The sequence below is a fragment of the Cygnus olor genome, chromosome 4 (genome assembly GCF_009769625.2).
Source record: "Cygnus olor isolate bCygOlo1 chromosome 4, bCygOlo1.pri.v2, whole genome shotgun sequence".
NCBI classification, from domain to species: Eukaryota; Metazoa; Chordata; class Aves; order Anseriformes; family Anatidae; genus Cygnus; species Cygnus olor.
The window spans coordinates 41,690,916-41,714,992 of record NC_049172.1 but is presented as its reverse complement, the minus strand read 5'-3'; the positions used below and the strand labels follow the sequence as shown (position 1 = coordinate 41,714,992).

The following is a 24,077-nucleotide window of genomic DNA, read 5'->3' as shown; positions in this document are numbered from 1 at the left end:
CCTTACTTGAGGTAAAAAATCTATTTGATTTTTGTACTTTCAGCATCAGGGCGTTTTTTAAGTTTTTAAGCTTTAATTCAGTTCTGTTGGCTTTTATTACTGTGCCTTTAATTTTTCAAGCCCTTTCTACTTGCACTTGAAGAATTTCTCTGGGATCCTGTCTTTAGATGCATTTTCAGTAACGCAAGATGTCATTAGGCAGGAAGAACTGGCAGCTAAAAGCATGAAGAGGGCTGACTAAGATGCCACAGAAGAGGGGAAGGCATGGAAAGGAAGAGAGCACTAAACTGTCATGTGGCTTGAGAGGCAAAGGAGGTGTAGGCATGAATGAGGTAGCTGTGATTAAAAAGTCAAGAAGATGAGTGACATTTTCACAAGACAATCAGCCAAACTAACTGCTCACCACCACAAAATAAGGGTGGCCAAAGTCTATCATATCTTGCCTCTGCAGTCTTTGTTTCTCTTTTGTTAACTCTAGTGCTTTTAAGAGCATCTGGGTTACAAAAATTACCTACCAGGGGAGTGAATAGCATTCTGCCAGTTCAGGGAACTGAGCTGAGTTACTTAGATGCATAGGAAATACCAGGAATGCTTCGAAGAGAAGGGCTATGGGATGGTGAGATCCTCTCTTAGCTAACCCTTGAAACCTCTTCTGTAAGTAATGGCCTGGAGCTTGTCAACTGCACGGAGGAAGAGGGAGTCAACAGGAGTGACAGAAGCCTGGATAGAGTGAAAAGGCTGTGCCAGTTTTTTTTGTAAAACGATCCAAATGTGGCAGCTAGGAATTAAGAACATTCAGTTAACAGACTTGTTTCTAAGTACAGTAAATGTTGCAAGTAGATGCAATCGGCTTACATGCGGTGAGTCATTTATAATTGGATGCCATATTCATTTTTAAAACAAAACTCTGTTTGGCTTTGTACTGTGGTGTAATACCCTCTAATTTATGCTTTTGTCTGTTTTATCTCCAGGAGATGCTCTAGTTGCTGTAAATGATGTTGATGTGAATTCTGAAAACATAGAAAGGGTTTTGTCTTGCATTCCAGGTCCTATGCAGGTACAGTAGTTGAACATTTATTGCAAATGTCCTTTGTAAAAATGAATACTATTTATAGCCTTTTTTCCTTAGGAAAAAGAACTTAGGCAGTCTTGCTCTTAGATGGGGAAGTTCTAGTTTTTCGCTGACATCAGTGAGATGTGCAATCTGGCAGTAGTGTATATGAAGCAAGATATTCATGTCTAGCTTTCAAATAAATAAATGTCAGATGGAGAGTAGTAGTGGTATTGAATGGATAGATAATGTATACAGTGCTATTTTCATCTACCTTGGATAGACAGAGAGTCAAAAAATGTCTGAATGGCATTTTTTGTCTATTACTGTGTTCTTAAAATATTAGTAATTGCTATGCCAATACTTAAAACTCTTTATCAATATAAGAGAATCACAAGAGTAAACTTAAAATTGACAATGCTATTAAAAATATCTAAGAGCATTTAAATGGAGAAAATGATAGTTTTCACATTTAAATAGAAAAAAATGAGTATTTAAAAGCCTTGAGATTAAATGTGTTTGAGAACATTCAAAATTGAATAGTGATTGAAATGGATATTAAACAAAAAAAAAGATGAAGAATGTCCTTTCCTACAAGACCTACTGCATGTGTCTTGTCTTCTAGATGAACAGTTATTTTGAAGCTATAATAATTAAGTAATAAAGTATTCAATAGCTATTAAAGAATTAAAACAGGAGAGTGTTAATTACCTAGGATGTTAGTAGCATCAAATTAAGAGGTTTTGAGTTACTCTGCTTAAATCTAGTTCCTAGTGAACAGGAAGACAAGGTAAAAGCTGTAACTAGATAAGAGAGAGAACAGGTTAAAATTAGTGTTTCTTACAGTAGGTCTGTAACCCCTTGGTAATTTTTCTTCAGAGATAATATATGAGATGATGATAATTAAAGTGTTTTTCTGTCCCGAGATAAAAAGAGGTGGGAATTTTAGGTTTTGTTAAACATGCCTCTGTTGACAATTTGCTGTAAGTGCGTGTAGAACTGCATCTGCAATTGCAGTGAGATTGAGTACTAGTATGTCAGTTTAGGAAGCTTTCCAAGATACTTGACAGTAAGAAGCTTGCCTAAGCTACCGGAGTTGTGGTCAGGTATTGGCAGAGCTCCACGGCAGACAAACCTTGTCTTGCCTGTCTTTGACCAAATATGGAGCTGGTGTAAGTATTGTTAAATACAGAATGATTAAAGAAAAACAGAGATGATATAGTTAACTTAATTGTATCCTTGCTAGATTAGAGGATACATGTTACTTGTTGCTAAAATGCAATGCAACCCTTTGTTTAGTAGTTATTTTTAATGCAACATTAACATTTACATTGTCAGTAGATTTGTCAAGTAGACTGATTACTTGAAACGTGTAACTTTGTCATGTTGGCTTTCCAAAACCTTCTATTAAAGTGCAATTATTCCTTTTTTTTACTGTGCAATTTCAGTCAAGCCAGAAGAGTGATTGCTGAAATAGACCGATGGAGAATTTAAATACATGGTTCTGGTTTTTTGCGGTGTAGAGCACTGCGTTCATACTGCTGAAGAAGCAGAGGGTTGTTATTTCTGAGATTTAGTAATGAAGACAGCTGTTACACAAGCAAAATTGTTAATGTATTGTCATTCATCATACACTGCAAAAAATAATTTCTCATTTATTGTACATTGGATACATCTAAAAAAAGATGCGCTTTAAAGCAGTTTTAACATAGTTATAACTAAATAATTAGCTGTGTCACTGTTCTTTGGGTTTAATGTTAAAAATTACTGGAAGTAATTTAGAAAATTACATACCTGGCTTCTCTCAGTTGCAGCAGGTGGTATAACTTCTCTCCTTATTGTGTCACTTTTTCCAGATTTTGTTTTCCTTACATGAGTTTAGTCAAACTTGCTTCTGGGCTAGTTCAGTGTATTTATTGAGCAACAGCAGTCAACTGCTATATCAATCCTGCCCCCCTCGCATGGCAGAACGGTTTCTGGTGAAATTACTAAAATACACATGGGTGACAATTTACCTTAGTCACTGGGATTTTTTTTTTTTTTTAAATCATAGTGATCTCTTTCAATCAGGTAACTTATAAATATCCCAAAACCTAACGTACCTGACAGTTTTGGTGAGCTTTGTAGTCCAAGTTCCGAAAGAAGCTGGTATATTTCAGAGAAACTAAATATTCCTCACAACAACAGAGTTGTTTTTGTAATTTAAGGATCAAAAAAGGTGCTTCTTCAACATCATTGCTGCTGTTTTTATTGTGTAAGGATTACAGTGACGTTCTGTGCTGTCTGTGAGTGGTAGCAGAGATGTTTCCGCTTGTCTGCCCAGCCACCAATTCTTCAAGGCCAGGCTTGGAAGCAGCAGAACCTTTGAGATGTTTTCCTAGCACAAGAGAGAGGAGACCAAATAGGAAGAAGATGTGCATTAAGGAATATACTTATCTTTAACCTGATACTTGGAAGTTACAGAATTGTATTACCTGAAACTTTCTAAAAATATTCAGCCTGAGGCAAATAGTCAGAATCAGAGATCTCAGCTTGAAATTTTGAGTAATGGTTTGGCAAATCATAAGCACATGGAAAACAGAGACTTAAACAGGAAATGGCAGGCAACCTTGAAAAGCAGGCAATGCCACCAGTTCTCCCTATAATAAAATCCATATTCTCGAGTATACAGCTTTCTTGCAGATAAACACAAAACATGCCTTTCTGGGTCAGACCGAAGGGGCAACAGCAATATTTTCTGTTTCTTACACTGACAAACGTTTAAGCAAAGAGCGTTAAGAAGAAAATCAAGTGTAGGGTGACCATTGCATCGTATTTTTCCAGATTCCAGCAGTCCACCAGACTGCATAGAGACTTGTTGGATCACCTATGGGTTTGTAGCTTATTTTAGTCTAGTGCGTCAAATTCCCTTGACTTCCACAGCATCGTAGAGCAGTGATTTACATAACTGAGTTGTATGTTCTGTTCATTTTTGTTGGTTTTCAAACTGCTACCTAAAAAGTGCTTTCGGTACCTCCAGGCTCCTGTGTTACGAGTAGTAGTTAGCTGTCCATGCCTTATTCCTCCTATCATTCTACGATTTTGGAGAGCTCTGTCATGTTCCACTTCTGTCCTGTCTTTCCTAAGCTGACAAATCCCTATCTATGTACCTCATAGTTTTTTGTTATTGTCACCTTCATCAGTTCCTTCCTGCAGTTGGATTAAATCTTTTGAGAACTAAGTATTGAGAATATACCCGTGCTTTATAGAGTGGAATATTCATATTTTCTGTGCCTTTCCAATTCTCCATTTTGAAACAGTTTCATTTTCTTATCTGTTTTCTGCTGTGCGTTGACTTGGTTTTCTTTAAGAGAACTGGAATTAAAGCTGTGAAAGATTTCATAGTCAGTATTCACAGAAGAGTTCTTCAATTGTCACGTATTTAATCAGATCCTGTGCATTGTTGAGGATGAAGATTGGTTTCTTCTCTACAAAAAAAAAAGAGATCTAGTGTGTTAGGCTATGTAGAAATGTAGCCTCTTGGTCGTTCTCTGTTACAACATTTTCTAGCCTAGATGATCTTTTTCACAGTAGGTTCTTTAAAGACGAAAAGTAGATTAAAACTTGAATGAGAGCGGAGAGGATATGCTTCTGGCTGCTAGACTGTGGATTTGGAAAGGAACTGGAAGCCACATTAGGAATAGAGACCTTCCAAATTCAGTGTCTTCACATCCGAGTGGTGCGACATTGCACACAGTGATGGGGGAGCCAGCATGGAGCCCTGCAGGAGGAAGGAGAGTTGAGGTTCTGTTTGGCCCAATTTAGTTTGAGCTTTTGCTTGGGGGGCCATATGGTTATGTCTCTAAGACAAGACAGACTGAGATTTTCTTAGTTTGTGAGACCAAAAGATAGACTACAGCAAGAATTACATCTGTGCATCATTAGTGTAGGAACTGTAGCCTAAGTGTTATAAGTTTCCACAGACAAGATGTAGTAGAAGTTAAGAGAAATAGCTTTGAGCCTTGAGGAAATCTGCAAGAAGTTAAACAGGGTATGAGCAAAATCCTCTGAAATACATGCAGATGGAGTGACGAAGAAAGAGAACTGGGTCACAGAATGCTGCAGAAGGAAACGTGCATCTCTACAACTGTGAGTGATCAAGTTACTGGGTCTTAAAAAACCACTGCTGCTTAGCTGGATGTTGCTACTCCTTGAGTCCCGTTAATATGCAGTGTAATGAGTTGAAACTGAAATGATGAGGAGAGAGCGAGGGATGAGTTGCAGTCAGAAAAGAAAGTGGTAGCACGTGGCAGGAGAGCATGATGGAGTGCAGTGCCATTTCGAAGAACGGGAATAGAAAAAAGGAGGAGGCTGATAGCAGCCAAAATAGGCGAGGAAAGATTAATGGGTAGTGTCGGGAGGGAGTAGACTGGAACGGGAAGAAGGCAGCCAGTGACACAAATGTTGTAGCTTGAAGAGCTGATGATGGCACTGCTCTCAGATCCAGTGACAGGCAGTGGGTGTTTTAAAGCATCCCAATTCCTTGCTGGCACTCCTCTCAAAGTGTGTACGTACACACAATTATGAAAATATAAAAGTATCTATATTTAAATGTATAAATTGCCTTTGCTTAGGCTTTTCAGATTGATTGCAACTGGGGAACAAAGAAACCTTTGCACTAATCATTAGACTAAATTCACTGGCTTCAAAGACGAGCAGGATTTGGTGTGACGCATGATGCTGAGAACTTCCCAGTCCACAAGCTTTTTAAGGATACTTTAAAGCAGACAAACCATCTTTGATAAAAACATATGAAATGAGGAGCTGAGAGTGGGCCTACTTGGTTTTTGCTGTCCAATGTAAATGGATTTTTCTGTGCAGTTGTATCTGTCAGTGTGCTCATAACAGCAAAGCAATGGTTGTGAAGGAGCCGTGATATATATTTATGGAATGGCTGATATTTTGAAAGAAGTCAAATATTGTGTATACTTAAAGATGGTGATAATAGGTTTTGTGTTCAAACAAACCCAGAGCAGTAAGTATATTTTTCCATTCTCAAAACCGTAAAATTTTAGTATGAAAACACCCCAAACCACATGCTTACTCGCATCTTTCAGAGAGCATGTAATAGCTAGCTTTGTTGTTAATAATAAATGGTTATGTAACACTGCGTGTATAATTGTTTTTCCTCAGACAGCAGCAATTTTTGAATGCTTTTATCTTGAATGTATGCTTACAAAAACTTACCACTGTGCCAGAGAAGTTTGCCTTTAGAAAAGCCATGAAAACACCTTCTAAATGGCTAAAACTACATCTCTTTCATCTGATATTAGAATATAATTGTAAGTACATCAATGTAAGCATCATTTTCACACAGATTAATTATCTTCATAGGTAAAACTCACATTCGAAACATCAATATTTGAGCCTGAAGGAACATCTCAGCAAAGGAGTAAGCGGGCACAGTCAAGTATGAACAACCTGGTTCGGCTTTTGTGGGGGGAAGACAGCGCGGACCTTCAACAGGTGACACGAGATGTGCCTCATATTGTTATGTTCCTCTCGCTGAAACTGGACTCGGAAACATCTAAGGATGAGGTATGTAGCAAACTAAGAAAACTGATAAGGTGAGGGATAAAAACTGACAACAGCAAATGTTATGTCTATTGGTATTAAAAAAAATTTAATCCTGCTAATCATTTTGAATAGTCTGCCAGATATCTTTTTTTGACAAAAACAAAGCCTGAAATTCCAGGGGGGCAGCATCACTGCTGGCAAATCCTAATTACGCTTGAAATCGCTTCAGCACTACTGAATGTCTTGATAGAAAGAACAACAGACCAGGTGTTAACAGAGAAAGCAGAGGCAAATTCAGAAGTTCATTGTTGTCTCCCAAATGCTCACTGTGACGTTTCAATGCACCTCTCAAACTTGAAGTATGAAATCCTCCTAATCAAAAAAAGCTTTTCCCCAGCAGGAGCAGTTGGCAGCCTCCGTACATAATCTGTCTAGTGCCTCCTGTTTTGAAATGCTAATGTGCCTTTTCTTAGAAGACTCTTGCTTGCATGTCTGCTGCTTGCAGCCAACTGTTGATTCTTGCATGGGCAACATTGTTTGAGCTACCCAAGTACTCTTTCTTTGTCCCATAATGTTCCATTTCACTTCTCTTTCCTTTCATGCTCCTCAGAAAACTTGTGCCAGTGTATGTATAACCCTTTGTAAGTTTGTGTGGATGTTGTTCCTGGTGTAGCCATAGCTACAAAGGCTCTAGTTGGAATGCAGGGCAGATACAGAACAGTGAGGAGGGCTGAGCTTGGCCTCTCGCCTGACCTGAAAATGACAAATGGCCAAAGTGGACTCCTCAGAAACAGACATTGGAAAAGACTCTTGTGCCCATCTGTAGATTCTCCTCAGATTTAATATAGGCCCCAGTGACTTACATTATCTGTGCTGTGGAGGTATCAAATGAAGCAGATTTTTTTCCAGTCTCTGGGGACTGGTGGGATAGTGACAGAGTGGGGAGCAGAAGACAGACAGTTTTGTTTTCCTCCCCTAACTAGTCGGATCCAGGCAGCGCTCCATCCCTTCTCTGGGATGTTTTTATCTTTTTAATACTATTTTTCAACTGATAGAAGTCTGTATTGCTTTGATCTACAATTGAGAAAGTGTGTTGCAGTTACACATAATGGAGTTTACTTTCTAGAGACAGGGCTAGGGAGGGCTAGAAAATTGCATGATATTACGATACTATTAAAAATGTTGTATAGTTTGCAGAGTCAGTTGTGTGAAAGTTAGGAAATGACAGATTTATGGCTACTTGTGCAACTTTAATTGAGCCATTTTGTATATATGCAACATGACATTGTCTGTAAGTATTATTTTTTTCTGAAAGATGCCAGTCTTGTGTAGAGCAGAAGATGATGGACAGATGTGTGTATAAATAAGGCTTAATAGGCAGCCATAAATCCAGTACTTCATAACTCTGGAGTACTCGACTTTGTAATATAAATCATGTTCTTTTTAACTCTAATATTTTTAAGGTAACGTATGCTTCATTATGTATTGCAGCTACATACTGACACTGTAAGCTTTGGTTTGCAGTTCTTTTCAGTCTTGTGTAAGAGACTATAGGTTTTCATAGGAGGTACCTTCAGTAGAAATTAATTTATATCAATCTCTTGCAAATTTTATAGAACCTTCCTTCTGTGATTTCCCCACACACACACCCTGAGACTGCTTCCATTAAAACATACAATGCCACGGTATTTTTCTGCTTTGGTATTTCCCTATAATAAAAATTAACAAAAAAGCTCATTTAGCTGTGAACTAAATAAATTTAAGATGCTTTATCAAAATTGACTTGCATGTTACAAATAATTCTTTTATCTTCAATTCTAATTTCGTAGTCCGTGACTCTTATGTTACATGTATGGAACAGCTATGGGCAATTGTTGTAGACTTTAGTAACCAAGAAAACATTGGTTTTTAGATAAATTTTATGAAATATTAAAAAATAAAGAAATCAAGGTCTCTGTCTCCCCTGTTGCAAGGTAAATAGATATGCAAATGCCTAATGGTAACACCTGCACTTCAAAGTAAATGGAACAGTGCTTTCTTGCCCCATTCTTTCTCTACTTTCTCCCAAGAAACAGGATTAAGTCAGAATGTTGAGCTGAGGTAAAAGAAGGATTGGATTGGATTGCACTTCTTCTCCCTTCACACCATGGAAGAATTGTTTCCCGATAAGTATTGGCGGTTATGCAGCCCCAGATAGTCTCTGATGTGCAGATATACTTTGCTGGTGTAATCGAGCTCCTTAAAACATACATTAATAAAAGACTGCTGGCTTCTTCGAGGCATTTGTCTTTAGTTTCATTTGGTAAGCAGTAAGTGACATTTATCCTGTAGATTTACTTTTCCAGACTTAGTTTACAGTACTTCAAATTAGCAGTGAATTATTATACACCCACGCCATCTTGCACAATAGAAAAACATAATGGTCCTTTACTAAATTTCTTTACCCATATCCAAAGGAAGCATCGTATGCAGATCACATCCTTGCAAACAATGGCAACTAGGGCTAGTTACTAATTCTTCCGCTTGTGAGCCTTTGGCACCCAAAGATCAAATTAATGATCTCTAAGACTTGCAAGCTCAATCTGACAGTCACAAAGGAAAGTATTTAGGATGTGTGCATGTGTGTGGTGAGAAAGTTTGACCTTGTCTTTTATGCTTTAATTCCAGGTAGGTGTTATGATTATAGCATACATCATTTGTACCAACATACGTTATTTGCACCAGCAGATGTTATAACATCTGTATGCGTTTGAACTGTTTTTGATGATACCATGTTTTAAAAGAAATAGCCTTTGTATTCCTTCTACATGACAGTTTTACTGGTAGCACGTGGTTACTATACATGCAAAGTAGGTATTACTGAGCAGGCTGTTAAGATATCTTGATTCTTACAGACACTTGGGCTTCCTGTAGAATTTCACTCCATTTTTATTATTTCTAAATAAATCTTTAAGAATTTGTAGTGTTCTTTTAATCTGTTACTTATTTTTTACTCTCATATAAGGTGCAATTTAAAGCATCTGTTGTCAGTGCACTGTGAGGACAGCAGGAATTTTTTAGCTGGTCAGCATCGTTATGACACAATTCCTTTTATCTATTTTGTTTGTTGTCAAGACTGCACTGAGTGGAAAAAAAAAAAAAGCAATTTAGGCTGAGTTTGAGAAATAAATAGAAATAAATAAAAGGGCAGCTGATAAGTTAAAGGCTAAGCCTTCAGTTTAGATACTCTGTCCAGGTTTTGGGTGTTTGGTTTGGGGGAGGGTTCACATTAAAAACAAACAAACAAACAAAAACTGCTTCTAGACTTCTGGATAAAATGGTACCCTTCATCTTACTGTGAAGACAGCTGATCTTGTATGGTAGTATGTGCTGAACCTTGCTAACAATTCATTACTGTGTATGTATATGATGCATCTAAGACCTTTTGTTACAGTTGTCCTTTCTTTCCCTGGGAAAGTGTTCGGAGAATTCTCAAATGAATTTTGTATAAAGGCCTCAGTTCATAGTAAGGAGTGGAAAAGACAGAATGTTCTCTTTCTAGCCCTTTGTAATGCTGTAATTAGAAAATGGCATTTTTTTCTCCTGCTGAGGGATTGATTTAAGAAAAAAAAATCTGTGTTACTAATGAGTATTTGAAAATAGAGCTAATTAAATTGGATAAGAATGAAGAGTTTGCCAGGTCCTTCTACAATGACACTTTATATACTTTTAATCTTGATGAAGGAAAATTTTGTAACGGATATTGGCAATGAGCAATAAAATAGCAAAGTTATTCATATCGGTGTTTCTTTTGCTTGTGTAGAAAGATAATTTATTGTCCCCTTTGCATTGGATAGGCTTAGTATTATACAGATTATTTCTGACCATCGTGATTTAGTAGAAAGCAAAAGTAGTTTACTTATTACTACTTTATCGTTACAGTTCCTGAAATAATTAGTATAAAAATTTGGAGAATACTTAAAAGTATTTTAATACAATAGCATTATATTAAAGAACTAATTAATAAAAATTATTATATATAATTATATATGTATAATTATATATAATTAATAAAAAACTAGTTAATAAAAAAATAACCGTTACAAATATTTCTCTTTATTGATCTTCAGTTTAAGGTTGACCTTTTTAAGCATATGATGGTAAATAGTTTGTGTTTTCGTGATAGAATTGTTAATGGTGTATACGTTGTTTGAATGTATATCTTAGTTTTATTTTTTTGCTGTAGATGTAGGGTGATTAGGTAGGGATACAGCAAGAGATGAGAGTTCTCATATTCTTACATGTTGGTTTTCAAGAGCTGTCCGCTTGATGGGCTCTTAAATCACAATTTAAATAAATCACGATTTAAATACTGAAAGAACCATACAAATGTTAGCAATCTCATGGAATTTGATTTGTTAACAATGTATTTAAAACTGTACAATTCAGTGGCCATACTGTTTGTCATTTTATATTTCTCCATATAATAGTGATTCAAAATAAGTCTTATCTTTCTATAAAGCAGAAGTTAAATTGTTGTAAACATTAATTTGTGTTTTAGAACTTTCCAGTATGCCCATGCAGACCGCTGCTTGTTTTGATACCAAAACAAATGTTCAAAAATGTTCAAAAAAATTGATACCAGTAAAAGAAAAAGTCAGCTTGTTTTTTGTTTTGTTTATTTGTCTTTGCTTTGCTTAACTAGCAGTTAATTTCATTCACAGCAAGAAATTCTTTATCAGTACCCCATATCGGAAGCATCCCAGAAACTCAAAAATGTGAGGGGAATATTTCTCACGCTCTCTGACATACTGGAAAGTGTTACTGGTACCCAGATTATCAGGTAAAAGTATTTTGAAATTTTATGTATTACTACTTCTAATATTTTATATGTATGCGTACAGAAGAATGTGCATGGGTCATTTGCTGATATCTTGCTATTTTGGCTGAGAAGTTTAAAGCACTAGCACAGTGCTTTAACCGTGCTTAAAAATTTCTATTTAATAAAAGCGTGTTACTAATTTAGTGATCGCTACAATGCAGATTGACTCTTAACAGCACCTACTAAGCTGCTGATCATTTGCATGTACCAGTATTAAACTGCAATGTCACATTAATTAGCACTGAGGTGTGGTTACCACTTTTAAATGCTTGCGCATTATTATGGGGAATTCTCTCCTATAGAAGCATTCTTGACATGTCAAGATTTTCAAACATCTGAAAAAACAGGTCAACCAATTTGTGGATGATCTGTACATGTGGTATCATCAGAAAGACAGCACAGAAATCCACGACGACTTAGAATCACATTTCCTATTAAGGTTCTCCATTCCCCATTTATAGATGAATTCTCAAAATACGAAAGCACCTCTGCCGGTCTCTATGGACTGTCTCATCTTTTCAAGAAATATAATAGAAAATCCCCAGCTCTTCTATGAAGCTTTTTCTGTCAGAAGAGTAAATTATGATCAGCGTGTGTGTATTAGTGCTGGTGTGACCTTTTACTTGGAAGGGAAATAAAAGGGTCTTTGAGTTCTCTAATAATTAATGTAATTACCTAGCCAAATTGCATGCATGTTATTTTGCAAGAGCATAAGACTGTATATAAAATACATACAAATCATTCCAACTTCAATGGTGATCTTTTATAACTGCATAGTGTTAATGGAAATACTCCTGGCTTAATTTTTCTAGTTCCTCCCTTTTCGTATGTGGAAAACTGGTTCAAGTTGTTTACTGGAAAGAATGTGACAAGTTGCTTGTAATTGGCCTTCCTGAAGAAAAGTGAGTTCCAAATATAATACTTTTTCCTATTTTTCTCAAGTATAGTCCTAAAATTGTAGTGTTCTCCTATCAAAAAGCAAGAAAGGGAGGTTTTACAATGTACTCTTCTTACTATACATAGATTTTATAGCTGCTATCCCACTTTTTGGATCGACTTTGTACACATCTTTTATATACCCCTTGTTACAATTTCTTTTTCACTCCTTATGAAGGGAGTGAGTTCTCATAAAATCTCAGAAATATGTATAAGCTGTAAAACAGTAATTTTCAGTGTTCGGTGAAGTCATGTCCTAATTAGAGACGACTGAATAACAGCAGTAGTATTATGTATTTATGTGTTCTAGGAGGCAGGAAGTACAGATTTTTTTTCCAGCTGTACTGCTATGTCTGTGTGGTCATGGGCAAATCACTCAAAGGAAATTTCTTATACAGTACGATGAAGTATATTTTGTTTGCAATATATCACTAGTTACGAATGCATCTCTCTTCAGAAGATGCCGATGTGTATTGACGGTAGTTAAAGATGTTATAAACATAGATGTATGTTTGATTTTTTTTTTTTTTTTTTTTTTTTAGTGTACCACTTACCCAGTTAAGGATCATGTTGGAAAATGTTGTCAGGACCTTAAAATTTATGTACAGCTCTTTAGACAGGTGAGTTATTTCAAAAGTATTTTCTTTTCAGTCACTAGTTTTTAATTGATGCTCACTGAAAAAGCATTCATTTTTTATATTTGTGGATTTTCTTTGCATGTTCTTTCACCTTTGCACAAAACCAGGATTCTGTTCTTCTTGACTTTTTGTTTCAGTCTTAACACTAGTAAGACTCTTTTTTAAAAGTCTTTGTTATTTCAGAAAATTTGGTCCTTGATTAGGTTAAATCATTCACATAACCAATGTCACTCTAGATGTCAACAGCACTCTGCAAATGTGTTAAAGCACTGTCTGTAAAACACACATATGAATCAGTGTTATATTTTTAATAAAATAAACACTTCAGACTTCTCAACTTTATTTGGCAGAGCTCTCTGCATTTGGAAATCACCCAGAAAATTTTCAGTCTGACTGTAACCTAAATAAAATTGCCAAGGTAGGCTATTCATATGCTTGCATTCAATTCAGGGTTTAAGTATGTATGCCATGGAGAAAATCCTAGCATTTATATTACTTTTGTGCTGTTCAACACAGAAAAATGTTCTAGATAGAGCAATCACATGTAATGTCAAGCCGTATCTTTTTCTTACAGCATTTTTAATGTCACTTCACAAGAAGCAACTTACCCTTGTTATACTTGCACCTATTTAAATGCATCTCAGAAAAAGTTTAGCTTTGAATATGAAGGGTAAAGTAATTAATTTTTATGTTAAGTATAGCAGACTATTTAGAAATGTAGATTTTTTTTAATCTTCTGAAGGAAAGTCATACTAAACAGTGATGTCTAACCCACCAAAATAATTTATTAAATTATTAAAATAAAGGCAAGGAATGATCTGAATTTCTGAAGGGATGAATCTGATCATTGCTTCATCTTATGTTGCTCCAGATATCCACTATAACACTATAGTGCTTTCAGCTACACAGGCAGTGTCATCTTTGTATGTATGTACTGTCTGCCTATTAGCCTGGTGTTTGTTTAAAGTGAATGTTAAAAAATTCAAATGTATTATTATGCTGTAAAGAGACTTATATAGAATAGAGGGTTATATAAACAAGCTACGTGTTTCTTGATGATATTCTAACTTGGAGTTCATGTTTGTTCAGTGCTTTTTGCCAGGTGGAAAATGTTTCTCGTCTGGATCATTTTTTCAACCTCTTCTTCCAGCGAGCACTTCAGCCTGCAAGACTCAACTCAAACGCCAGCTCCAGTGCTCAACACTATGATACCTTCAGTGCCTTATTCTTAGACAATCTCCCAGGCTTGCGCTGGCTGACACTGCCTCAGGAAATCAAGGTAATGTTGTTTTCAGATCTCTTCAGAAAAACTTGTATATGAAAGGCCAGAAAATTGACTCAGGTCTTGCATATATCGTTTGGTGTCATTGTGTAATTTACATGTGCTTTACCCATCCAAAGACACCATTTTTCCTATAGGATCCTTTATTTAAGTTTAGAACTGTGCAGTCAATTCCATAGGAAACAGAATGCTATTGTGGGTGTAGTTTGGTGATTTCTGAGTTCTCTTGGAAGAGAACACGATGATAAAGGAATTAAGGTTACATGAAAAAAATACATTTCTAACTACTAGCATATGCAGTAGGGAAAGCAAGTCATGGTATGTAGCTTTATGCTTAATTTTGACCAAGTATTTTTACAGGTAGAAAATATTACTCTGGAAGCCCATGTGTAACTTGTGATTTAGGAGGGTTGCCAAGGCTGTTGCAGAATCAAAATAAATATCTACACGGTATTTGTTTGAAACCATATAATCTGATTACTTTTCTATTAGAAATAGTTGTGCATTTAGTAGTAGTAAGAGGAAAGCTAGATCACAGCAAGCAGTATATACAGTCTCAGGCCTCGTTTGCATGAAATAACTTTGAGTTAAAATGGGGATCATGGATAATAATTAGTGAAGACGTATTTTTAAACAAAAATAACCGATTTTATAGATGCGATCCACAGTCTCTGCCAAGTCTTCTCTGAAGTGATTTTTCGTATTAACTCTACAATTAACTTTGTTAGACCAAAGGTCTGCATACAGGTAGTATCCCTCCAATCTGAAAAGATTATAACAATTTTGGTATTAGAGAAAACAATCCTAAGGAAGTTTCAGCAGTGGAGTTTTAAGTCCAACGCATATTTAATCAGAAATGTATGGTGTTATTTTGAATTACATATTCATTTGAATTTAGTGAAAGGAAAATGGAATTCCCTTTGAAATGTACAAAATGCAAAGTTTGCAAGAGGGGTTGTAACTAGAAAAACTTTGTCTTCCTGGGTGGCAGATTCCAGCACAGATAAGCAAGTCATAGCTGTGTTGTACGCTAGTTGGCAGACAAACATATACGATTTTTAATCAATGTATTAACTAATGCAAAGGGTACAGGATGCAATCATCAGAAAATGTAGGGGAAAGCTTATGTGAAATTACATTTAGGGACAAAAGGCGAAAATTGTGGCTTACGTACAGAAAATTCCTTTGAATTTTTTTCTTTGTATATTTTTTTCCTGTTTTGTATCCAGATCATTTTTCATTGTCTGTCATTGTCTTTTTTTTTTTTCCCTAAACCCTGTGGATATTTTTTGTTAATTCTAGTGTCAAGTGTTTTATTAACAGTAATGGTATATGTATTTGTTTAGGAACAAACCAAAAGATTTCTGGTACCTCCTTTTAAGGGCTTCCAGTTTCCTTTTTTTTTTCCCTGTTCCCATGCTACAGTTTGTTACAAAGTGAGTTAGTATCACTAAATAAGGGTTATGTTTTCCATGGATCACATTGCTAGAACATATTTTGATCTGATAGTAGGTTCAGCTGTAGGTAACAAGGTCTCATTAGGTGCAGTTGGCTGCTATATTTTCAGTTAATACTGGAAGTACAGAAGTTAATCTGCACGTCCAAAACATGCAGGTCATGAAATGATTGCTTTTATGTTTGTCATTTCCTGTTTGAGAACTGTTCTGTTTAGTGTTTCCCCAGTCAAAAATAGAAACATGTATTATTTAAAAAATAGCTGATAATAAAATCCCAAAACAGTCATCTTGTTGAACCACGTGGTCAGTGTATGAATGAATCTCAGTGCTGTCCCTTTTACGGGGTAAGTTGGTTACAGGGGAAGAGAGACTCGCATATTTCAACTGTACCTCAGGAAGCAGGCCTGTAGATGTTCTTTGCAGTATGCTACTGCTAAAATGCAGCTTATACGTCTCACATCACTATTTTATTAACATTACGAGTGACTGCTGTGATACTTTCTAGTATTCAAACCTATTTAATGTGTACTAGCTCTTAAGAAATTGAGGATTGTACCTACATCATGTGTACCTTCAGTACGGTTCCTCTTCTGTTGTTCCTAATGTGACATTTCTTAACTGTTTGTGGGGTTTCTTAGAATCAGTTTAAACATTTGGATATTCCCTGCACCTACTTTTTATTTCAATAGTGTGACTTGGGGTAGCAATCATCTCACCTTCTCTTCAGCCTATGATATAAATGACTTCAGTTGAGGTGCTAATCCTGATCTCTTCCTACTACTGAATGGGGAAAATCCAGCAATTCACCTGTTCTACTCCAGCTTTTTGCATTAGTATTAGATGAATCATGCCTCAGGACTCTAACTATGAAGACAGCCTGAAATGAAGGGACCATCTCAAATGGTCATGTCAATACTGTAGGTATTTAATGAAATGCAGCCTCATTCAAGGAACTAAACACGTGACTAAGTAGCTAAAATCTGTTGGTCTTCAATGAGACAGACACATTTTAAAATTTTCCTCTTTTCTATTTAAAGCAGTCATATTAACATATAAAACTCTAATATCTAGTCAGGTTCCTGTTGAGAAGGTTACTTTCCAAACAATGCACATACTGTAATGACAATTTGCTAATATTTTATATGTTACCCTTTATTCCAGAAGTCTCAGGTATTGTAGTACGGCAAGGTGGACCCCTTAGATTTTCAGATTTGACTTCTGGGCTTAAAGTGGATGAAAGAAAGATTCACTGCATTTTCATTTTCCATCCTTCAGTGAATATTAGTGAATCTAGGGAATCATTTTTACCTTCATGATTTTTAAGTATTTTCAACCCTTCAGTTAGGAAGTTATTTTCCATATCATGTGAAGAGTTGTTTGCATGTCATATTTATGTCAGCATATGTTTTTACTAAATTTCACAGCAGAAAAAAAATGAAGCTGGAAAGATGTTAAGGGTATGTTAGTGCCGTCCTTGTAGAGTTTGTTGTTTTCTTTAGTAACTATTTGTCGTGATTTAATGCAGATGAAACAGTTGGAAAATTTTAAGCTGGGAGTTTTCTTCCATGGAAAGATACAAAATATTTGTATGCTTGTGGGTAACAAAGTTAAGGATAACACGAATTATTAGACAATGATTGTGATCTGAGCTGACCAGAAGCTGTTACATGAACTTATTTAATGAGTAACAGGAAAGAAACTTTGCAACAATCTTCACTGTTGTCCATGAAAGTAAAGACACCATGCAATGGAAAATTACAAGTTCTTCTCAGAATGGCTCTGCAAGAGGACTGAGTTTGGATGCTCAAATGACCTTACTTCTGCAGTGGCATGCTCAAATAAAGAGCCTAAAAAGAGCAAAATATTAACTAAGACTTTCCTGGCTTTATGAATTGCATGTTTAATGAGAAGACCTCATGTATGATTTTTGTAAGTCTGTTTGCTGGGGAGGGAATAAGTGGTAAGTCTTTCAACTTGAATATTGACAGGGTTTGCAGACTTATTTCAGGCTTGCTACTGTTCATTAATAAAAGTTGCCATGGACATTGCAAGCTATGCATCACTGAGAGCTATTCATTACTAAACAGATTCCTGTTTGCTAGTGCAGACTTCTCTCTCCTTTCTACATAATATGAATTGTCTTCTCTGCCTTGGTTAGCAGACCCATAATGTTTTAGTTCTCTACCTTGCCCCATGGTATCTGTTTAGACACACTTTTGCTAAACGCGCTGGATGCATTGGGGAGAATTTAGTCCAACTGCTGCATTTATACTACATGTTATATATGTTTTAGCTGCAGAAGCGTGTATTCCCCGAGTGTCTCAAGAAAGTTACTTGTATATCAGAACTCCAGAGTTAAATCTGCTATCCAAGTGAAAAATCTAGGAGGGTGCGCATAGTCCTGTAACATACACATCCACTCACTTGCAAAATCCATGCTCCATAACCAAGGGGAATAAAACGCTTATGCAATACGTAATTGTAGAATATGGCCAATCTGCAATCTAATATACGTTAGAAATGTAACTCAGTGTATCTCCGTTGTCACACATTCTTATACAGGAAATGACATGTTTATTTTCTTGTGCTATTTGGTGACAAATCTTTTTTTTCTCCATGCTTTTTTTCCTCCGTGCTTTTTTTCTTCTCTCTTTGTTTCTGCAGGGAGAGACTGTAACAGTTTGTTTTCTATCTTAGCTGTCAGGTCGCTTTCTTTCTTGTAAAATTACAGGAATTTAGAAAACAATTTATTTTACATGTATGATATGAACAGGGGTTTCCAAAATTATCTTAGATCATCCACATCTGCAAGTTTTTTTTTCCTGGAAAAAAAGAGGAAATTTCTGCTTATATAGGTTTTAGTGAAGATCTTTTTATTTGTGTATTCTTTGGAGAATACAAATGTCAGTTGCTTGTTGGGCAGAAAGCCATTTATATCTTAACTGGGGAAAAAGCTGAAAGGTTGGTTAGTTTGTTGACTGCCAACAGCGTAGCTGACATTTCTGTTTGCAAAACTGGCTGTATTTCAATTAGAGTCAGCTTGTTTATATAGCTCAAGGAGTTTGTCATGGTGGGTTTAGGTTCTTTTCATTAGTAGCACATTTATGAGGTGAACTTCAGTGGCTAGTACAATATTCTTTAAGGCAAAGTATTTTTAGTAAAACTTGAGTTAACTAACACCTCCTGAAGTAAGAGAAATGCAAAAGCATAAAGCAGTTTCAGCAGAACAGAGATAATGTATGAGAAAGTGCTGAAGAATTCCGTAGAAACAAAAACCAAATGTATTGTGAAAAAGATTTGTCTAATAACTCAGTTGGATATAGTAGCTTGCCAGATTTCTGTGTTGTCTCTAGCCTTCGAGGAGTAGTCACTAGGCCTCATGTTTTAAACCACGCTGGAATAAGTGACATCTCCTTTATATACAGAACAGTGGGTTCAGGAGGCAGGCAAGCAGAGAAATTTTAGTCTCAAAGAAGAGGGAAATGCAGAACAATTGAAGAATATTTCTTTAATGAATTGAGGTGTTCCTGATACCTGATACTAGAATTTTTCTCCATTCACTTTGTACATGTGAATCCTAATCTCCTCAGATTAGCAAGATAAAGTGAACTATCTATTAGTGAATATGCTGATATTGTAAATTAATGTGTTGGAAGAGTCTATTAAGATGTTTAAATATTTCAGATGGAAATTGACACAGCACTGAGCGATCTTGAAGCAGCTGACTTTGCAGAACTGGTAAACATTTGTCTTTGTTATTTGCATTGCACAGTATCTCTTTACCTTGCCCATATTCAGTAGCTTAAAAAAGCACGAACTACAAACTCATCCGTGTTTTGTAATCAAGTGGGAGTCAAAGTATACTGCATTATTCTTGTTTTAAGATAGATCAATTTTACCCATTTTTATCCTGAATTTTTCTCTATGGTTAATGTTACGATATTGTAATCCACTAGGATTAGTCACTGAAAAAACATGATTTACTATAATTTAAGCCCATGGGATGTTTACAAGAACACTCTAATTTCAACATAACTGTTGTTTGTTGTTCCTTTTTTTTTTTTTTTTTTTTTTGTATAGAAACTGTCTCCTTCCCAAGCAATCGAGAATAAAACTCAAAGCTTCTATGGAGCTCAGAGAACTTGAGTTACCAGTTTCAATAAAACAATTACAAGTTATGCATACTTTTAACACTCATAAAGAAGAAGATAGTAATTTACTTGAGTATATGCTCTTTAATTCCTCTATAGTTTGGTGAGATGTAAACAGACTGAATTTTCAATTTTACTTTTGAAAGAGCTTTCTTAAAATCACATACCAGAATAATTATTTGTATTTTAAAATTATGATATACCTAATAAAGAATATAATCGTAAAATATCAGGGGTGAAGAACAGTTGCTTGATCATAAATATATGTGTGTATATATATGTATGTATAAATATATGTATATAATATAAATATATGTATATATATAAATATAAATAACAATTAGGGACATACCTATTCTTCATTACTGAAGATAGCTAAAGATGCTTAAAGCTTAAAATACAAGTTAGGCAAATGTACAGTCAATCTTTCAAAAGAATAAAAAACAAAATCTGGATGAATGTTTACAGAAAAGGATGTTTAGGTTCTATTTTATTGCAAAGAAACTGATTGCACCCAATAATTTAAAATACTCTTGACTCCATATAAAGTTAGTCTTACTTCTCTGAGACCAATGGGCATCTAAACTAAAAGATTAATGAATAGGTGTATTTGGGGTAAAATTGCAAGTACTGGATAAAAAATGCTTTGACTTGGAAGTTTTGCTCTAGGAGGGCCTCTGGTGTCAGTAGCTATGCTTCAGTTACTTTGCTGTTAAGAATTGTGAGAATTAGCATATCCTACAAAAATACTTTATGAAAAGATAAACAATGGATAGGAAACCTGAGCATCTTACCTTGAGCTGAAAACTGTTAGAGAAAACTGTAGTGACATGAAAATATATAATGGAGGCTAAAAACTTTGTATTTCTCTTAACTGTTCAAAATACTGTTATTAATGCCTTTCTGATGCCCTAATGATATAAGCAGTCAAAATACTAAATAAGACTGATTACAGTTGATTGGAATTAAATGTTTTACTTGTATTCACTCAAAAATTCTGAACTAAAAATCCATGCCTTTGTTCACAGTCTGAAGATTACTACGACATGAGAAGATTATATGTGATTATGGGCTCTTGTCTCTTCTACAAGGTAGTATTACTGATTAAGGCCTAGAGATTAAGAAAATACAACTTCTAGAAATCTAACCCAGTCACAGAGTAACTCTTTTCAGAACCTTACAAATAGGAGAAATATATGATTACTTTAAGTGTAACTTTAATGACACAAAACTCAAACACCATAACAACAAAAAAAGATTTCATGAAGTGAAATGTACTATATGATCAATAAGAACAAAATATTTGTTTGAAGTTGTCTTACGTAAATTCTGTCATATGACCCGTGGATTGAAGAAAGGCAGTAATATGAGATGAAAATCGCACTTGAATTAATTCAGTATGATATTCTAACCGGATCTTTTTGTGGGGGCATTGCCGTTATTTAATAGAGACAACAGCTCCTCTATTTTTAATGGGTCTTCAAATTAAAGACGTGAAAATTTGGATCAACAGCTTTTTTAACTTCAACCTTATTTAGAAATTTATTTTACTAAATATAGATAATGTATTTGACAATATAAACAAAGAGAAAGATAACAGCCGTTTCTTTAAGGAAACTTATCGTCATGCAATTGATCTTTATGCCAGTAGCATTACGAGAGTAAACTGTCAGCATAATTTTTTTGCATAGTTTTGTCAACACATTTCTTACTGAATACACTTCCTTTTCTGTGTTTAATTAAGGGTTACTTGATCGGTAATCACTTGCCAAAGGAAGATCTTATTGATATAGGTTTATATAGCCGGCACTATTGTCTGTTACCCTTGGCAGCAGAACAGAAGATTGGTCAGTTAGTGATATGGCGGGAGGTATTTCCACAGCATCACATCCAGCCATGCGAAGTGTCAAGTTTTACAGGATACAGAGAACCTGAAGCAAGATACTTCTTATTGATAGTTGGCTTGGTAAGTTAACACCTGCAGTATGCCCCTTCTCCTGTGCTCTGTGTTGGTGTTGTGTATTGTCTGTTGTTTAGTAAGACCATAAATTTACATGTGTTAATTTAGTAATTTTAGAAAATACTCATACTATAGCTGTTCATGGGATAGAATTTCTCAGGTAGTACAATTATTTGTATGTTTGTAAAGCTTGCAAGTTCTAATAATTCTCGTTACCTTTTCTACTTTCTCACTTCAGTTGAAAATGTTTTTACTTTTATGATCTTGTATTTTCAGATAACTCACTTCAGATTTTTTTATAATGTGTTGTGGGTTCTTTTTGCCTTTTTTTAAAGGCAAGTATCTAATGAGTGTGTAAATCATACTTTTTTTTTTGTTTGCATGTTAACTTAGATAACATGTAAGGAGAAGGATCTCCTTGGACGTGATTTGATTAGAGAAAAAAAAACTCCTGGGGAGGAGGAAGGACTGCTGAATATTGTGCTGGTTTTTGTCCAAGTATCTGATAAGATATAATGCAGTACATGCTATATTTGAAATCAGAGGCTAATGTTGCTACCTCCATGTTTACAGAGACACTTCATGCTGTGTGTTCTGCTAGAGGCAGGAGGCTGTGCATCAAAAGCCATTGGGAATCCAGGACCAGACTGTATATATGTAGATCAGGTCAAAGCCACTATACTTCAGCTGGAAGGAATAGATGCCAGCATAGAGGAAAGGCTAGATTCTCCTTCCATTCCACCTTTATCTTGTGCAGACTGGTTCCTTCCTGCAACACGTGACAAACTGGAGAGCTTGACCACCTCACCCATCCTAAGCAAGATACAAAATGCTTCCAAAACAGTAACTACTCCAGCAAGCAAAAGGACCCTGTTTGGTGACTCTTCCTTAACAACACGTAAGCCGAGCCCTACGAGAAGCAGTGGAGGATCTGACCATGGCAATGAAGGTCCTGCAGAAGATGAAAGCAGTAATCCACAAGCTGTAGCTGATCAGGTCTGAGAATAGGGACAAAGCAAATTGTTTAAGGTTCTGCTGGGCTTTGGGGAGGTGGCAATTCTTACAAAAACTCACTAACTTAAGACAAACAAACAAGGAAAAAAAAATTCAAGAGTTCCTAAATTAAGTAGAAAATACTGCTGTCTTGGGAAGCTTTGTGTCAGCCTCACAGCCATCACGTTTTTTATTTTGATCATTATCACTTCTAAATATTTGGGTTTTGGATGACTAAATTGGGCACAGCTGTGTTGGAATCAGCAGAAGTAATTGGAGAATATCCCCGAAATAATAGTGGTGTAAACAAAAGTGATTATGACAACTTGCTGTACAGTTGTACAACTGTTTCTAATCAATTTCAGCCTAAAATAGACTAAAATACATTTATGTTAGTTGATGCAACTGAGCCTTTTAAAAAGCACTATTTTTTTCTTTTAAATAGGTGATTTCCTGATTTGATTTTGTTCTTTCCTTACCTTTATTTTGTCTGTTAGTTCATCTATCTATTTGTTTTTCAGGTCACTAGAAAAAAGCATACACTACCAAATCCATTTAATTTAGGAAACCCTAAAAAGAACTTGTCAGAGAAGGATATAGAACTCTTTAACTCTATCAAGTAAGTAATTGTTTTCTATTAAATATTTGATTTTTAAGGTCATACATGCATAGATTTTTGAAGATGCACTGATCACAGAAGTTCTTGCATAATTTTATTCTAACTAAAATTTTGCTATGCAAGCTCTTAATGGAGTATAAATTAGAAGAGAAGACTTTCTCAAGAATATTTCAGTAAAATGTATCCATTTCACATAATTGTATAACGTTAGAAGTTCAAATAAATGAGTTTTTGGCACACATACACCTTGTGCGTCTCTGGTGCCACTAAGCACAAAGGACATAGAAGCCATGACCTTCCTTGTTTCTAGCTGTTGCTTGTGACGATGCAGTCTGATCTGGTGTTTTGTTTGAGCGCTAAAGAAAGCTTTCCTTTTCTTCAAAGCTTTTATTTCTCCTTTCCCTTTTCTTTTTTGATGAGAAGCTTTGAGATTGCAAGCAGAATATCTAACTAGTACCATACTTGCTTGAAAAATACGTATTTGAGTATAAACAGTCCAAATTAGCAGATGTCCTTGGTATAAAAATAAGCACCTTTCAAATGTCTCCTTTTTTGTACTCCATTGTAGTTACC

The 24,077-nt window shown here is 35.5% G+C and overlaps 1 protein-coding gene across 3 annotated transcripts in view; it reads left to right on the top strand.

Moving 5' to 3' along the window:
- The window catches only part of INTU (inturned planar cell polarity protein), a 49,460-nt gene that overhangs the window by 18,366 nt on the left and 7,017 nt on the right, over positions 1–24,077 (top strand). For all 3 annotated transcript variants that reach the window (XM_040555663.1, XM_040555662.1, XM_040555661.1), the window contains exons 3-13: positions 972–1,057; positions 6,425–6,628; positions 11,311–11,429; positions 12,281–12,370; positions 12,947–13,024; positions 14,132–14,321; positions 19,466–19,519; positions 20,961–21,023; positions 21,677–21,898; positions 22,466–22,888; positions 23,407–23,504. In XM_040555663.1, coding sequence (XP_040411597.1) covers positions 972–1,057; positions 6,425–6,628; positions 11,311–11,429; positions 12,281–12,370; positions 12,947–13,024; positions 14,132–14,321; positions 19,466–19,519; positions 20,961–21,023; positions 21,677–21,898; positions 22,466–22,888; positions 23,407–23,504 — 1,627 coding nt within the window. The remainder of the gene's footprint in view (positions 1–971; positions 1,058–6,424; positions 6,629–11,310; positions 11,430–12,280; positions 12,371–12,946; positions 13,025–14,131; positions 14,322–19,465; positions 19,520–20,960; positions 21,024–21,676; positions 21,899–22,465; positions 22,889–23,406; positions 23,505–24,077) is intronic.